This window comes from Maniola jurtina, chromosome 18 (assembly GCF_905333055.1).
Source record: "Maniola jurtina chromosome 18, ilManJurt1.1, whole genome shotgun sequence".
NCBI classification, from domain to species: Eukaryota; Metazoa; Arthropoda; class Insecta; order Lepidoptera; family Nymphalidae; genus Maniola; species Maniola jurtina.
The window spans coordinates 8,713,888-8,732,945 of NC_060046.1; the positions used below are offsets into that span (position 1 = coordinate 8,713,888).

Sequence of the window (19,058 nt, forward strand, 5' to 3'; positions counted from 1 at the left end):
TAACTTATTCTTAATGCCAATTCTATCAAAATTGATTTGGTATTTTTTACAAATAGTTGCGAATGCAATACAATGCCCATACACGTCGACAAGGCTTAAGGGTGTTAAGAATTCCTGTTAATAATGTAGTATTTTTAGTATGTGTATTAAATTAAAAATAAATTCATTACGAATATTTAGACCTTATAACACAATATTGAAATGAATTTTATGGCTTAAGAGCGTTCCAAAAGCCGACTTTTTTATATTGGATATGTGGATATGTCAGAAAACGGACACTTATTAAAGGACTTAAGTGCTAAGAGACTGTTGTGTATTTGGCCGATAGGCCTTTCGATATTGCCTCCTGAATAGCATGTGCCAGTATAACATATTATTTTGCATTTCGGTTATGCTGATCGCACATTGCAACGAGGCCGCACGCGTGCATTTTTCAGTACCGGAAATGCCTGGTTATATGATAGCCGTATTTCTTTGGTGATCAAAGGCCATGTATAGACCAATTAACTAAAGCAAGCGAAGGTGAATTCTGGGCATAGCGTGGCCGATGGAGACCGCTCGCTCGCTTTCGCTGTTGCAGAATAGGCAAAGGCTAGTAATTCGGTAGTGGACTCCTAGGAGCGAATCTCCTCGGGCTACAGACGAGATTTTAAAAAGTAGATTTTTTGATATCTAATAAAATTTGCGACCTAATTTGTACCTAATTATGAGCGTTTTTTTGCATATTTGTATGATAAAGTTTACACCGACAACAGCTTAAGGAAAGAGATACGACTTTGGTCTCAAAAACAAGTGACGAGATAAATTTTTGATCAATATTTTAATGTCCTAGAAATCAATATGTAATCATCTCAGAAATCAATAATCATTATCGCTCATCATTATAATTTAGCAAAGTATATAGCGAAAAATATATTTTTAACAAGTACATTAAGAACAAGATTCGCTCGTCTCGTCGATGATTCCGTAACAGTAAAAGCGAGTGAGGGTTTCGATGTCCATTGGCCACCCCATATTTTGCCTTCGCTTCGTTTGTACGCGCCAAAGGTCAATCTCGTAATTTGCGATCAGCTTTACACTTAAAAAGGGGTTTACATACCCAAGCCTCTAGCCCGCCGGCTTTATATCGTTCCAAAGCCGGCGGCATTCAAATATTCGAAAAGGAATATAAAGCCGCCTGCCTCTTTAACCAAATAAAACTGACGGGTCTGAGGTGGGATTCCATAGCGGGCACTTTGACTTTGCTCAGACTTCAAATATTGGTCAGCGTTATAGCGCTGACATAAATCTGACTTATTTTAACTGTAACCTAAGTCTCAACAAAGTCAAAGTACGTTCTATAGATTTCAGCCTAAGGGTGAGATTTTATAGCACGCACTCGAGCGGCCTTAAGACAGAATTCAAACGAGATAGATTTACATCTCTACATTAATCTGTCTCGTTTTAACTCTGACTTATGTCTGAGCAAGGTCAAAGTGTGCTCTATAGATCTCATCCTAAGTTTTTGCTTAGGATGTCTGTGCACAACCGCGCGGAGTCCTGCTTTTCAGATCCATCCTCTGTGGGTTATCTGCTTGGTCTGCTAATTTCCACTCCGCTCAAGTGCGCAGGCATCCTTAAGTTGATGTATAGTTTCCTGTAAGCTAAACAATTTCCAACCATAGAATAGTGCTAGATTTGTGTATTTATTTTAAGCTCTAACTTACACATTATTTGTGTCATTAATTGTTTATTATATCCATGTTTCTTTCATGATGTTCCGTCACTTCACTTCGCAACGTTCCTGCGACGCTTGCCATCGCTTTTGACCCCACTTTATTTTCGCCATTTGGTCTGTATATTACATTTTATTTTATTTTTTGTTAATTAATTTTTTATTTATTTAAATTTTGTTGGGTTTTATGTGAAATATTATTTTTACATTTGTTTGTTTTTTATTTTGCTTCGCTTCTGTACTTGCTTTGGTGTATCTCGGTGTGCGTACATCAGGTGCTCACATTCCAGACGACGAGATTCGGCAGGCGGAGGAGAAATTCGCCGAGTCTTTGACGTTGGCTCAGATCGGCATGTTCAATCTATTGGACAATGATGTAAGTATGACGTTATCTTACTAAGGATGTTGCCCGCGACTTCATCGCGTGATTTAGTTTTTTGAAAATCCCGTAGGAACTCTTTGATTTTCCGAGATAAATCTATTCCGGATTTTCCTATCCCTGCCATCTTTCGTCAAAATCGATTAACCGAATGGGCCGTGAAAATATAATAGACAGACACACTTTCGCTTTAGTATTTTTTAATATACTATCGGCATGCACTTACTGTGTCGATGCACTCTTCTTTTGAAGATTCCAAAATTGTTACAGGCGAGAAAATGGATGCCGGAAGGGCATTTCATATTCTAGCAGTGCATATTACAAACGAGGAATCGAATCGCTTCGTAGGATTCCGTAGAATTTCGACTTTGTAGGGGTCCAGACTTTTACAATACTTCACAGTCACAAGCTGATAGTAAAGAAGATTAATGAATGTATAGATTATTATGGATATTTCATCTTGTATTACGTACAGATATAAAAAGTGAACATTGTGGTACGCTAGGTAGAGCAAGTGGCGCAGCTGAGCTTTTTCGCGGAAGGGCTACTGGAGTACCACCAACAGTGCACCGAGATACTGAAAGGACTCGTCTCGACGCTCTTGGAGAAGTATGTCTTTTCCATTACATCAAAGAATACATATCTTAGGTCCCATCATATGTCCTCTTTTCATCACAAACGGTGATCGTTTATACAGAATCCCGTCATTTGTGTGCCGATTCATCAAAATATGGCAATCTTCGATACGAGTTAAAGTGTTGTCATACATCATTTTTGCACTTAAAAAGCATATAACTGGTTTCAAATCAAAATGTTAAAAATACTTTTTAGAGTTGAAAAAGTAACTGACGCAGTTAGTTTGATATAATATATCTTTGACATTAAGTATTAAGTTCTGTCCAAAATAAATTTTGCAAAGCGTCAAGTTAGACCTATTATACCTAAGTGAAGATCTTCAAAGATTGAGGGGGGTATCCTCAACAGATAACATTAATTTATTCAGTAAACAGTAGATTTTGAATCTACTATTACATATTTAAACACATTGGATGTTTTTTAAGTCTGATTAATTATTCCTTCATATACTAGGAAAGAGGAAGCCGTTAACCGCCCCAAGTTGGAGTTCGTCCCGAAGACCCTGGCCGACTTGCACATCGAAGGAATCCACGATCTCAACCATGGTAGGCGCTACGGCTCCTCGCAAAACCTGCCCTCCTCCCGGGCTCGCCTCCCCCCTACCTCCTCCCTGGGCGACCTGCCCACCACTGACCCCCTTCGAGCGTGGGAGTCCCCGCGACACCAACCCGCTCCTCGCGAAGCCTTGCGACCAGCCCCTGGCTTCAAACCACACCCCGCTCCTCGGTTAACGAACGGAAGAGACCCTTGGACAGGTGATTTTTATTTATTTTGCTGGTTATTTTTTTTTTGGGTTTATGGCTTTGGATTACTTGAAGGTTTATTGGACTGCCTATCGATTGAAGCGGAATGGAGTGGAGACTTGCTTCTGACCAATCAGATTATTCTCTCTCTAATCCGATTGGTCGAAGCACGCACGGCCTTTCTCTGCTCTTCTCCGCTCCAATGGATAGGCTTTCTAAATGGTGGAGACGTTTTGGGCTTTCGGTTTGGGGTATAATATGTTATATATTTAATTTGTTGGTGACGGGAATTACAAAATAATTTATTCTTAAAATATCGTAAAGTATTTTGATTTTCATACGTGTTGAACTGATAGTGTGTTTCTGTGCAAACTGCAAACAATGACAAAAACCACGTTGTTAGCTTTAAAAAGTAAATAAAGCAGCTTGTTTGGTTAGTTTATCATTTAATCATTTCATGCATTTTGCTCTAAGTTAAAAAAAAAATTATTCTTACAGTGTAAATTTTGACGAGGTTGGATAAAATTCCACATACGGTTAGAGTATGGGAATCAAGTAGTCCATAGCCAAAAAATTGTTATATTTATTTTAATTTCCGTACATACATGTTCACAAACCACACGCATTGCACGAAGCACCGCGGGCTTACGGCACCTTTGGTAACGGGTCACTAATATACATGAATATAAATATCTGAGTATGTAATATTATTATTATATCCATGTTTATATGAAATATTAATTAAAATAGTTATATTTATTTACACAATTCGTAAAATTTCATAAAGTATTCTTACAATTGGACGTTATTAACCCTCTTAGATATTTTTAGATATTCAACATAAAGTTCAGCCATTTGAATATTAAAAAGTGGGATAAGTTTTCTTCCAATTAGTCATTCACACGCCACAAACAACATACATTTAAAACGAATACATACTTAAATTTTATCATACAATCTCAATCAATATCTTTCAATAGATATTGATATAGGTATTAGGTAAAATTTTACTTCTGTAAATAGCTTATATTCTTCGAAGTTTATAATTTTTTACATACTTACATAAATAAGAATATAAAAATACAAAATGCGCCGTCAACTGCAATCACATTTAATTTCTGATTTCTTTGAATTCTTGCTGTTTATTTCTGGCTTTTTTATCAGTGACTGATTACTTTTAAACAAAAGAACTAATTTAAGTAGTTAATTACGGTTATAAAATATTTATGTTATTGTAAATAACGATGTATTATCTTTGTTAACCTACTTTTAGATTATTTTGTTGATAAATGAGCGATTTACAACTTTCTATGTGTCGAGCAGAATTACCTAATGCTATGGAAAGGTGTTATAACATTGTGTAGTACTATGAGACCATAAAGTCATAAATAGTTACAAGATACGAGTAGATTCAACATTTATACGCATGGAGCGTATAATATTGGTGTTAATTCAGTTGTACGACGTTACTGCTGTCTGTTCAAGCCATAACAACCGTAGATGAGTGTTTTAGCACTAGCACTTACGTTTGTTATGTTTGTTATGATTTGGACGATCTATGAACGAAATTGATTTGACAGATCTACTTTAAGATCTGTCATTTTCTACTGGAAGCATTGTGACAAGAATAACCATATTTCAGACCTGTTCCTTAATTTATTTAAAAGATTGGTGCGTATATTACGTTAATTTATCGTTGCCTATCAAAGAACTTAGGACTTCTCATTACTGTCGTTGTCCTATACTATATGAGTAAATTTAACGAAAAAATTACTTTATTTCAATTAAAGTACTGTAAACGGGGCTTTACTACATTGGTGTATTCATCCACACTAAAAATTTTACAAAAATCGGATCACCAGAAATGGTAGCTTAGTTTAGAGATTATGTGCAACAGAATTTGCTACAATGTCTCCTGCGCATAAATGAATGAATCTATGAAGGTCTTTTAACCTGCAAATAATATGGTCTGTACAAAAATGGGGCGTGGTTAACTTTGTACAGTAACAAACTTTACTTTTCAGATTGGACGGGAGTGTTGCATCCAATCCCATCCTTATATCCGATCCTTATTCTTCTTATAGCCTAAGGTTTTAACAAAGTATATGCAAAGATAATTAATACATACAAAAACCACTACATGTGGTTTATTAAGGTCCCATAGTCAAACCAGAAACCCGTAATTTTTTGGAACATCTTTGCATATATTTTTCTAAATGTGTTCTTTATTAAATCTATTGTTGATGTTTTTGGATAGGGTAGATGTTCTCTATATAACTGTATCTATCGTTTCTCTCTGAACGAGTGTTCTTATTATGAGATGTTGTGTACACCTCACCATCGTTAATAGAATCCCTTCGAAACACAACACAATAACGTTAGACCAAAAACGTACCTAAAGCTCTTGACTTAAAGTCAAAAATTCAGTACCACTGATTTTAATTTAGCAAGGGTTTCTCTAGGAGCGTTGGCTGTAACTTGAGCATTAAAACAAGGGAGTTTAGGTCTATTTTGCTTTAATGCTGAAGTGTTAGACGTTGGAATTCTATCAACGTTGGTGAGATGTAAAATCTTATACTAAGCCTACAGTTTGGTGTTGTCTCACCTATTATAAATTGTGTAGGTAGTTGTAAAGGCTTGTCTATATGAATGGAAGATGCACTTTCTATTCACGCACAAGTCTACTCTACCGCCCCTGTGAGTAAATTGCCTAATATGAACGTTGCGTATGTGAGTTGACGTTATCAGCTATACATTTATTACCATCTGGCATCTGGACAGTATAGTTTATACAGAATTACAAAAATTAATCGATATATGTACTGGATTGAAACGCTAATTAATGACTAATAACAACTTTAGTGGAATTTTTATCATTTTGTCAATACAGCAGATCATAATATGTATGACAGTACGCGCCGAGTACAATGTATTTTCTGTATCTTTTTTATTATTGTGAGATTGGCTTGCGCTTGACGACAATCATGCCTAATAAAAAGCAATCATAATGTTTAGGGTGGAGCGCGCTTGGCTAGAAGATGCCTATTCACCCTTACCTTGAAAGTTGAATGTATCTATCTATACGTGGCGGGAAACACGGATGCCGGAATGGCATTCCGCATTCCACACCTTCGTAACACAAAAAAAAATCGTACTTATCTATTTACTGAAAAGTCGAATAACAGCAGCAGTACCACGGTGTGTGCTGTGTAGGTATGACGTGAGCTTAAAAATTGCTTGATCATTACCTCCTTGGTGCAGTATTCAACTATAAATGCCAAAATTTAAAGTGAAGTGAAGATGGAAATTGATGAAATGTTAATTTACTCGAGGGATGTTTCGGAATCGCCTACTTTCAAATTGATGTCAAGTAGCATGAGCGACAAGTTTAAGTTCGTGGAGGAAAAATTTGAACGGGGATAATTTGTACTACTGTATATTTCGGTAACTTAAAGTAGCTTAAATAAGGCAACGGGAGTGTGAAATTTTTTGTCATGCCACTGGTCTCGCGCTGCTCGATGCTGCAGTGCCGATAATAATACTGTATGTTAATACTCAAGTCGTGTATTCATAAAGTGACTATTGCCTTGGAGATATCATCATACAGGTCTCCAGACTAAAATTTCGCTCGATATCGATATCATGTCGACCTAAGGAGGCTACTCTAATTCCACTCGAGAAACTCGCCCAAGTATTGGCGAGGAAATATAAGATGGCGGCGATCACAACAGATTAGAGACAGTTAACGTGCCACGGTGACCTATAAACCTGCACAGCCCCATCCCCAAAAGACGTTGTCACGCAAAAACATCTATATCATCAGCCGGTTTCATCAACGTCGTCAAGCGACAAGTCGTGCAATATATGATGTCGCACAACTTGCCGGACCATACCTAGGAACCTCGTCACATATTTTGCCTTTTGAATACACGGCTTCACTTCCTACATCGCAGGAGTACATTGTATTTGGGCTTTAAACTTCTTATTGGTTGGTACCATCATCATTTGGTAGGTTGGCATCTCCTGCTAACTTCACTCTGGACTTTGTTATAATATCAACTTCGATATATATCTATGTGAGTGAAGTTAAGAGGTAATATTTCGGGAAGTATTTACGGCACACGGCAGCGCGAGAAGCAGTGGTAGGATAGAGTAGTGAGGTATAAGGTGGTACGTACTGAGTTTGGATGTTTGTCCGTTTGCGTCGCGGAGAGGGAGGCTCGCGCGTGGGTTCGCCGGAGCACAAGCCGCCCTCCAACCTCGAGCTGTTCCCCTCCAGCAACAACACGCAGCGCTCTAACAACGGTAACCCTGACACTTGGATAACACACATTTGTATTGCTATTCACATTTACTTTTTTTTTTCAGTCACTAGCAGTTGCGCGCAACATTGTCCGCATAGCATTTATGAAAAAAAAAATGTACTTTTCAAATACTGATTACTCATACCATAGAAATGATGTATTTTCTCACGGTAAAATTATGCACGGCAGCAATAGTTTAATTAAAATATTCCTATTTTAAAATTAATCTTGATATAAAAAGGCAAATAATGAATATTATAAATAAATAATATAAATAGACTCCTCTACTGCTTGTAAATCACCCGGTTAATGTAAATTTATTACAGCCGCTTCGAAGATTAGCCTTGATAAACAGACAGACAGACAAAATTGACTGAATCGGGAGTTTTGGTTTTGATAATGTCTAACAAAATCTATGCAGTGAAAAGGCCGCTATTTATTTTAAAATCCGAGTCAGATATCAAATTTTTTAATTGTGTTAATTTTAGTGTTATATTATTTCGCAAATATTGTGTTATTTCTGTTGTATTATTTCACAAATATTGCAGTTTACAAAATAAAAGCTTAACGTGGGCTTCCAGCTAAAAAGCCATAAGACGTAAAATAAAAACATACCTATAAGTAAAACCAACCTACCATGCTCTTTCAATAAATAACTCTGAAACTGGAACTGGCATTGTGCCATGTAGGGCTCTGCAGTTTTGCGGTCAAATTTTCACTACTTGTGAACTATAAATTGGACTGTTTGAATCGTAGAACTTTAATTTAGAAGATTTAAGTTTTTTAATCGGAGGATTCTGTACTTGTACGGCCGAAATTAAAAACAAGCCTATCTGTAATCTATCGATAAGTTACTTAGCTAGCGTTTAAACTATCTTGAGTGTTTTAGTATATTTTGGTTCATCACACAGGGCTCTATAATAGGGCCAATGTTATTTAATGTTTGCACATTATAAAAGTGTTTTGCAAGGCTTTTCGTTGCTCAATACCTTCCTCAATTTACACATGATCTTAATGCGATCGTAGAAGAAACATCATCACTCGAAACTAGCAGTAAAGTAGCTTATAAACACATATAAGAGATATTATATTACATTAGAGATATTATAGAAGATTATATTATGTAAGAAAATATTTGAAGCTTATTTTTTTTAATTACTTAATTATCTTAACAATTATATAAAAACATTTTACACATCAGAATGAGAAAGAAAGCATGCTTCATAGTTGTAAATGATTTTGTCTATATTTTGAATATAGCACCTAAGCTAAGTACATTTTAGTTAAACAAACATAATAATTTTATTATAGGTACACACGACGTCAAACATTGTTTATTAGAAATCAAACTTAGTATATTTTTAATATTAGTATTTCATTAAAAAACTAAATACGATAGGTAACTTACCTACTTGTGTTTAAACTTCATATGCATGTTTTGTATACGTTTACATTTTGATTAATCAAACGTTCAAAATCAGCATGTTTTTGTTTTCAAAGCTTCATCGGGTGCTCCTAATAGAAATTCATAGACGGCCATATAATAATACCAATGTTATTTGATGCTTTAACTCAAATGTAAACATTAAACACCTACTTGTTCGTATCTTCATCTCACAAAATCATTGGCTTTTGTCAGTATGTAATAGGTACTGAATAAGCGTTTGGTCGTCATTTCTAAGCCTCTGTGTTTCATAATGATCGTTCGCTTCATTTCATTTTTATGTAATAGTGTTTTACTGTGTTTTGAATTTGATGCGTTGGATTTAACAGCCACTGATATCGTAAAAGGAGAAAAGGCATTGGCTTTTAATTGTACTAATTCATCCATCATCGTTTCTGTTGCCCTATTTCTAGAAAACGATTAACTGGAAAATAAGTTTTTCAGTTATCACCGAAAATCGTGGGATTTTTAAAAATTAATCATTCTAAAAATAATGTTACGTACCTATAAGTTTGATTGGTCATACACAGAAAACTTTATTAGAAACACAAGTTTTTCTAAACCACTGTTTTTTGGCGATAACTCAAAAACTACTTATTGCAGTTTAGCACCATTTTAGAAATAGGACGGCAGATTCGATTAAAAAAAAATTCAACTGTTATGATTTTACATTTTGGATGATTCAGAGGCTGTTAAACCTGCACGTTGTTATATTCGTGCTAACTCGTACAGATTATGTTTGCACGTTTGATTTCGTATAAAAAAAATATTGTTGTGCCTATCTAATCTAAAATCGGGTTTACATTGGGTCAATCGGTCATTAGACTCTGTATTGCGATACTGGCTCAGCGCTACATTGTCGAATCGGTAATAATTAATCCAATGTAAATTCGCTTTAGTATGTGTATTTTATCAATCTAGTCTAATGATTTTCATATTTTTTATTCTTTCACTTGTCTGAGGCTGAGATCAATAGAGCGCACTTTGACTTTGCTCAGACTTAAGACACTATTAAAACGAGACAGCGTTATACCGCTGGCATAAGTCTGTCTCGTTTTAACTGAAACTTAAGTCTAAGCAAATCCAAAGTGTGCTCTATAGATTTCAACTTAAGTGTGGTCATACACGGATGCATGCTATGTATTGTTCGTGATTGGTCGACATGGCAATCGGGGTGGAGACGTCCCGCACAACCGCACAGACCCCGCGCTAGCCCGGTGCGGGATAGCGCGGCCGTTGTGCGGGTGTGCGGGACGTTCTCCCGCCTCACACCCCGATCGCCATGTTGACCTGTCGCGAACAGTAGCAACACGGATATCTTGAATCCGTGCTGCAACTGCAGAGCTAACTACAATCTTCGTATTATTTTTATACACGAGACTATTTGCGTTTTGAATTGTTGATTGCTCTAGCAGTTGACCAGATTGATCCTTGTATATGACTGCTCCAGGCAAGAGTACTATGAGGTATATTTCTACCTGATAAATGCACATATTATGTGGTTTGATAAGCGCGGCGCGAAGCGTGTGTTACTAATTTTATCAACCAATGTCTTGGTACAGCATCGCCGCTGCCGTCTCCAGTTAAGTCGCCCGCGCGAACGCCGATGGCTCCCGCTGCGAAAGGCCCGTGCTGCACTGCACTATACGACTTTGAACCAGAGAATCAAGGCGAACTAGGCTTCAAGGTAATATTGGATAGAACAACTAGTTACTTCGGAGAAGTCCATGATACACATGGAGCAACGAGCTTATTTTGCTATAATTCGCTAATCCAGATAAATTAGTTGGGTATACAACGTGCAACACAGGTTTTATGCATAGCCTGCCTTCCAGCTACCATACATGCAGGAAAAGAGAGCAATACTTACCACCACCATAAAACACCACATAGACTCGCTAAAACATTACGCACACATACAACAAAATAAGCTATTGTTGCTTGTGTTTCAAAGTAATGTTATTACCTATCTGTTTCATTATGTATTTATATAACCGTTGCGAAGACGGTTTTCTTATATAACCTTTGCCAGACATTCAGTTATTACGCACTAGTGTATTTACTTATTGCACTTTACAGTTATCACACTATTGCGTATTGCGAGGTTGTAAATTACAGTTTTTACTTCATTTACCAAGTATCACTAAGTATAACTTTCCTTAGTAAAACAAGAATTAGGACTTTTATCGTCTTATACCTTTGTCCTTTTAAATTGTGTATTATTTTATTGTTTTATTTCATTCAGGAAAACGACGTGATCACGCTCATCAACAAAGTAGATGACAACTGGTTCGAGGGCTCCGTCAACGGCAAGACAGGCTATTTCCCCATCAGCTACGTGCAGGTTACCGTACCGCTCCCCAACATGTAAACACTCCCTTCTATGCAACACCGTACTTCGTACTTCAAACCCTGTCGGCTCTGTAGCGTTTACTGTTCTATGATCATTTATCTAATCATAGACTAGTTGTTTATTTCGGAGAATGAGGCAAAAGTCTAAGTAATACAGAACGTAATTATTAATACGTGCGTATTTTCCTTTTCATTTAAGAACACTTCTTATAGTTATTAAAATGAAACAGAATTATTTCAAGGACACCATAAAACATAGTTTTGGCTGGCAATCTAAATTATTTAGATCGACCTATCATATAAAAAAAAAACAGTTTTGGAATGAAGGCCTATGGCATCTGTCGATGCTAAATCATAATGCCAAAGAGTAATTTATATTAGGAAGCATCCAAAAACTACGTATAGAAAATTATTAGGTAGGTATAATGCTCTCTACAAATATTCGCAGATAGCAATTTTTCTAATTTATATGGATTATGACATGTTCATTTATTTGTGGCATCATAGCTCTCATAGAGGGACTGATTTCGATGGAATTTGTTTGTATAAAATCCCTATGGTACGATAATGATTTCAGACTGCACGCCATGGTTTACTGGACATAATATATTGTACTAGGAGACCTTAAAAGTAGTTTCATCAAAAACTTTTGACGATAAAACTTCGAGATCAGTCTATCCATTTATGATCTACGATGCAAAATGTGGGAGCTATTGAAATGAATTGAATATTTGCTTAGCAAATGATCAGACGAAATGCGGTGTTGCTTTATCTAAATATTGTTACATCATGTCGCAGTATTATATAGACGACTTATTCGAATCTGTAACGGTGTCAAAAGCTCAATGTTGTAGTTATGAAATATTTTACCCCTTTACATGTACCAGATAAAATAAATTAAAATTATCATTAAAACGCCATTTTACATTTGTTTTATGAGTTATAGTGGGTCTTCCATTTCGTTTAAGTACTTTTTGTGACCAATTTTAAACAATCATTCCTGAGAGTCAATAATAAAGAAATATTTTAGTAAATTAGCTGACCAATCGATAGTTGGTTTCGTGAGGAGGGTTTCCTTTTTAGGCCCCAGAGCTCGTAATTTTTTTTAACTGTTTGATAATATCTGAAAGTTGGTTTGGAGGTTCTTCTGCGTTGCCTGACTGCGGCAAACTAGACCTTACAGCTGTTCGCGCTTTTACTGGCTGATCTAATTTGCCACACTCCGCAAAGAATAAAATAGGACCACCTCACAAACTTTCAGCTTTTATCAAGCACTTAGTACAAGAGTTTCTACGGGCCATTGGCATTTTTTACGTAAGTAGGATTTAATTTTGCTTTTATTTTTTATATTTTTCCATTTAAATTTTTATTAAGACTGTGTGTAAACATCTGACTTGCAAATTATTTTAGACAGTGATGGAAGTAATATTATGGTGAATCAATATTTTTCAGGAGGCAAATGTACCTACCTATATTCTATCGTCCACTTGTAAGTATAGTATTAAAGAAGGAAACGTTTCATTTTTCTCCTTTAGAGGCTCATGTGTATTTTTTAAAGATAACGTTCCGTGCGTTATTTAGTAGGATGGGAAAGGGAGAGGGAATTTTCTTCATAACTCTCCCATCCAAATCAGAGATTAACGCACCGTTAACGTTAACCTGTAAATTTACACACAAGGTTCAGAGAAATCGATGCCAGTAAAGAAACGAATCCAAAAGTGAGGTCTTGTACATGTGATGACAGCGAAAGAGTAGAAAGGTGTGTACCTATGTTTATTTTTATTAAAGTAGAATATTGTGTGTGCGCGTGTGTGCGTGTGTATGTGCGCGTGTTTGTTTATCCGTCACTACATATTGTAAAGTCGTCCACCGCGCTGAGTTCGTGTTTTTTTCGGGCCAATCTGAGAAATTTAGTTAAAATTACACGAGACTATGTATGAATAGTTCATATCAAGTTACCCGTGCGAAGCCGCGGCGGGTTTCTGGTACCTATCTGCTAAACTACTCATTGATGAAAGAGCTGCGTAAAGTGAAATGCATGCGTTACTCAATTTTGGGTAGAGGTTAGTATGGGAGTGAGTGAGTATGATTTGTTTTTTTTTTTTCATTATTTGCAATTTAGAACGTCCCTCTTTTGAGATTCATTTCTTTATTGGCACGCTTTATATTAAGTTTTACATATGTTTTAATTTTTGCTGTAAATATTTAATTTTTGTGTAAACAGCTGCTACAAGTCTATTGTTTACCCTCCAACGAAAGCACGGAGCATTATTTATTAGTGACTTCATGTAAAATAGATATTATATGAGATTAGATTTTATAGTTATATCAGCGGGTAATTATTTATCTAAATGGAGAAATGTATACAAGTAAGGTGTGTTATTACATGAAACAGGAAGCGAGGGAGCAAGGTTGAAATCCATAGAGCGCACTTTGACTTAGACTTAAGTTTCAGTTAAAACGAGACAGATTTACGCCAGCGGCATAACGCTGTCTCGCTTTAACAGTGTCTTAAGGGTGAGCAAAGTCAAAGTGCACTCTATAGATCTCGGCCTCAGAGTTGTTGAATCTTGCCAGATGTTTGTGGCATTTTGATGTTTGATGTATTATTGGCAAGTTGTAATTGTATTTGTAAATTAACGAGTTTGGGTGCCACTTTAGGGTGCCTTCAAAGCCGCAAAGTGCCGCACGAAGGCAGCGCTGCTTTGTAAATCCATATAGATAAAAATGCGCGACATTCATCATTCATTGATTTTTATTTACATGGATTTACAAAGTAGGGCTGCTTCCGCCCGGCACTTTGCGGCATTGAAGGCGTTCTTAGTGTAACTAGTCATGATAGTGCGTTATTGTTGCACCATATTATTTAACTAACATTACTTAATATTATGTAACGATTAGGCATCGTCACAGCCGGGATTACCAGACGCTATATATTGATGAATCAATATAACCCATTGGGATTCGGGTCGTAATAACTCACCGCTATACCCCCAGCCGTAGGCAAATTTTTTTGACGCTTCTTGAAAAGAGATGAATTGGTATTGACGCTAAATCAATTATATACAATCTTTGAACTAAGCTAAAATTACAGATATAAATATTCCCCCTGCAGCTGAAAAGGTTTGTCCATTTAGTTAACTTTAGAGATTGCGTACAACCACCAACCACGTATTGGCACCCTAGTGGAACCTTTTATTATACTTAAGTATTACCGCATAAGAACTTACAAAAAGTTAAATGAAAATGGGATATATATAGATTGGAAACTTACATAGTGTTCCTGTACTCGTTAATTTATAATTACCACGTTATAAAATTAAGTCATTGTGATAACGTTTAGCTGTCATGCAGTCAAGTTGGTGCAGTGTCTTCGCATTTTTACGTTTACACGTTTAACCCCATTTCGTTTACTTTAGTGACTAGTTTTCTCATTAAGTTTAGCATAATATTTTCTTAGTCATATTTTTAATTTATAAATAAACAATAAATAATAATCGATATAATGATATCTGATTAGATACTACGTGGCCTCTAAATAGTGTCGTTAATGTATTTTCATAATAAATGCATGCACTTATTAAAGAAAATTAATAACTATAAGAAAGCTGGGGAAAAGTTCCACGTTGTCGACGGGTCGGGATTCAGCCGAAGCAATTCAAACAGCAACGTTGCGTGAAGACACAATGGATTTATTCTAGGTTTACAGAGTAGAGTCCCTAACCTAGGTCCCACGCAGTGGAAGCAAAGGTCGGAAGCACCACTAGACGACGAGAGTCGTGTCCCTTACGGACGTCCCACGTAGTGGAAGCGAACGTCGGAAGCGCGACTTTTACACGGGGTTAAGAGAGTCGTGTCCCATACAATTCGTCCCACGCAGTGGAAGCGAAAGTCGGAAGCGCGGCTACAAGGTGACCTCGTGTGTCGAGTGATCCATACTAGTGAATCACTTTTCGATTGAATCGATTTTCGATTTTCGATTGATAAACATTGGCTGTGGCTGGGTCTTATGGTAGGGTTGGGAAATCTTCCGAGCGTCATTTACTTTTTACCAACCTATAGTCAGCGCCATCTAGTTCCAACTTGGCAAGTTACAAGGTATGGTGCGATCTATATTTCCGCAACCTGTAATTAGCGCCAACTGGTGACGTTGTAGTGTTACAGTCTCCCCCTCAGCTTCCGAAGGCGTCCCGACGAGGAAACTGGATCAATAAGTTTGCTTCTTAGTTGTGTTTCCGTGGCCATCCCCTCCTTCGTAAAGGTTGAACCGGGGTGTTCATTTTCCCCCTCCCCCTGGATCAAAGCAGCTCCTAACGCATAGTTACTTCTGTCTGTTTTGATAATAAATGGTTTGGTCTTCAAGCGAAACGTTGATGTACGTCCCGATCTTCTCACATAGAACCTTGGGCCTTGGGTGGTGTTCGACTTGCCTGAAGTGTCCGCCAGTTTGTAAACAGCGGCCCCACGTTGGGCGCCAGAATTATAAGAAAGCTGGGGAAAAGTTCCACGTTGTCGACGGGTCGGGATTCAGCCGAAGCAATTCAAACAGCAACGTTGCGTGAAGACACAATGGATTTATTCTAGGTTTACAGAGTAGAGTCCCTAACCTAGGTCCCACGCAGTGGAAGCAAAGGTCGGAAGCACCACTAGACGACGAGAGTCGTGTCCCTTACGGACGTCCCACGTAGTGGAAGCGAACGTCGGAAGCGCGACTTTTACACGGGGTTAAGAGAGTCGTGTCCCATACAATTCGTCCCACGCAGTGGAAGCGAAAGTCGGAAGCGCGGCTACAAGGTGACCTCGTGTGTCGAGTGATCCATACTAGTGAATCACTTTTCGATTGAATCGATTTTCGATTTTCGATTGATAAACATTGGCTGTGGCTGGGTCTTATGGTAGGGTTGGGAAATCTTCCGAGCGTCATTTACTTTTTACCAACCTATAGTCAGCGCCATCTAGTTCCAACTTGGCAAGTTACAAGGTATGGTGCGATCTATATTTCCGCAACCTGTAATTAGCGCCAACTGGTGACGTTGTAGTGTTACATAACTAAATTGTCACATTTCACTTTATCCTATATCGGTGTTGCAGTATATTGAAAGTATTTTTTCTAATATCACCATTTTAGTCGTAAATATACGGACCCCGATGTATAACATTTCAGACATACAAAAGACAATACCTAGATCTAATATTAGATGTATGTAAGTTCATAAATTAATAATTGTTCTATCTTCAAATGTCTCTTATATGTAAGTGTCTTGAGCAATTAAATTCATCGTGTTACGATATGAGTGTCATATTCGTATAATAGGTCCCTGCGTGTTTTGCAAGGCACGCACTAAATAAGTATGGGGGATTGTCATCTGCATCAACACTAGGTAATCAGAATGTACAGAAAACTGACTCAATTATAAATTGACAGGCCTTGAGGTGAAAAACAAACTACTGTGTTTTTGGTGTTTGCAACACAATCTAGTGTCACATTGATTAAGCAGAGCGTTTCACGACACGTACCTACCTATACACTTATACGTTCTTATAAAATGTATGACTTCGATAGACTTATTGTGCATCATGACATGCCACGACACAGTAGTTTGTTTAGCCCTATATAGTAGCGCCAGCCTATTTTCAAAAAAAAAAAAATGCACTAGCTATTTAAGTTTTTGTAACTACCTACTACTTAAATTTCTCGTGATTATATTATCAACCTACTTAAGTAAAGATGGAAACACGCTCCTCGGCTGCGGGCCCGGATCAGGCATGTGCTCGTGTAGCGTGAATTCATTTTTATTGACAGAATTTAAAATTCAAACCGTCCTCCTTTTGAGAATAAAGGCACGAGAGTCGATTCACATTGACACCAAGTCAAAGTCTCTATCTTCACAATAGACCTACCTAATGCACTTTCTATCGAGAAAATACCACGAAAGGAGCCGCAAATTGTATTGACTGTGCAAAATGCGCACGATTACTATTTTTCTCGGTAGAAAGTAAGTACATTACTTAAGTATGTTGTGGAGGTAGTTTAATAGGCTATGTCTTTTATACGTTGCTTTCAATCGATTCGCTTGAACTCTGTGTCAGTATGAATCGACCCTAAGAGATCTAGCACGCGAGTAGCCAAAGTCAATAGACGCTAGCCAGACGTTGGAGTATCTGGACTAAGCAATCAAGTGCGTGATAGAATGAAGTTTCACAAAACATCGTCTAATGCGGCCAGTGGTCTTGGACTTGGGACTATTACTGCGTGAGATCCCTAAAGGCCTACTTTATCCTGTCAGTTTAGTTTATTAGGTGTTCTACAGCTAAAAGTTTGGTGTAAGTATAGCAAAATGTGGTCATAAAGCATTACCTAGATACTTTTCGATCTATGCTCCAGGAAGTCGAATTTCGTCCTTCTGAAAATAAATGGCTTATCAATTGCAGTTCATAGACATTCAATACTTGAAAATTAAGATGTCTATTAAATTATGGTTACTCATACATGATTGTCTAGCTATAAAATATAGGTAACTATAACGAGTGTCGCTTTCGGAACATAGCGAGACTCGTCTGCCACCGATGTGATAAGGTGCCCCTTTTGCGGTCACTTGAAGGGTTCTAATGTTCTGTCTAAGTACAATTTTTTTATATCTAGGCAGAATATTACAACATGTATTACCCTTAAGTATATGCAAGTAGAGTAAGAATGGCACCTGCTTAAAATGTTAACTGTTGGCGCGAGTCTGTTTTGGTGTGATGTATTTATCAGGTAAATGTATTCTTGTTCATGTTACTGTAATTTTAAATAACTATAAATACTACCTAACTACTGTAATTGGATAGATAAATTATTGACAATTTAAAAGATGTGACACATTTAATTTGTATTAAAATTTATCCTGAACTTATTGCTCGTTTTGCCTCCTAATAAAATGTTACAATTAATTTGAGTTTTATTGCTTTCGCCTCGCAGTCTCCAAAAAACTGACAATTTTCCCTTAAGTCCCTCCTCTCCTTTAGTTATTTAAGGTCTATAGCAGGGGTCGGCAAGTACCTAATTTTAAGTGCGGTCCGAAAACTTTTGATTTTTTTTATCCTTCCTATTAGGTATTATAAATATTCAGTGGTCCAAGATTCAACGTCCGCGTTATCGTCAGCGGTCCAAGATTCGACCGTTCGCGGTCCAGATCCGGACCGCGGTCCGCCTGTTGCCGACCGCTGATCTATAGCATCCCACGTACCTACATATTTTCTCGTGTCGGACGGAACGTGACGATTTCTTGACACCATTGCACATAAACATATAGCAACAAAATAGGTAACAAGGTACTTATACTTGCAACGAGGTCAAGAAATCGTCCGTTCGGTCTGTCATGACAAAAAAAACACATTACATACCTAGGTAACCTATGTAATGTGGCCTTTATGCCAATGTCACCAAGCAAATAATAACCATGGTTTAAATAAAACCAAAATAAAACACTTTGTATCTCTTAAT

General features: G+C 37.2%; 2 protein-coding genes across 10 annotated transcripts in view; one reads left to right on the forward strand and one right to left on the reverse strand.

The window, feature by feature from the left end:
• The window catches only part of LOC123874423 (endophilin-A), a 46,346-nt gene extending 33,541 nt beyond the window's left edge, over positions 1 to 12,805 (forward strand). For 3 of the 9 annotated variants that reach the window (XM_045919742.1, XM_045919745.1, XM_045919743.1), the window contains 5 exons: positions 1,990 to 2,090; positions 2,599 to 2,702; positions 3,183 to 3,484; positions 10,783 to 10,907; positions 11,466 to 12,805. In XM_045919742.1, coding sequence (XP_045775698.1) covers positions 1,990 to 2,090; positions 2,599 to 2,702; positions 3,183 to 3,484; positions 10,783 to 10,907; positions 11,466 to 11,591 — 758 coding nt within the window. In that variant the 3' untranslated portion in view covers positions 11,592 to 12,805. Of the gene's footprint in view, positions 1 to 1,989; positions 2,091 to 2,598; positions 2,703 to 3,182; positions 3,485 to 7,684; positions 7,778 to 10,782; positions 10,908 to 11,465 lie in introns of all 9 variants that reach the window. The other 6 variants (XM_045919744.1, XM_045919746.1, XM_045919747.1 and 3 more) reach the window with 5 other exon arrangements.
• LOC123874420 (polyubiquitin-C) overlaps positions 2,639 to 19,058 on the reverse strand; it is a 29,571-nt gene continuing 13,151 nt past the window's right edge. Inside the window, exon 3 of the transcript XR_006797912.1 lies at positions 2,639 to 3,134. The gene's annotated coding sequence lies outside the window, so the exon portion shown is untranslated. The remainder of the gene's footprint in view (positions 3,135 to 19,058) is intronic.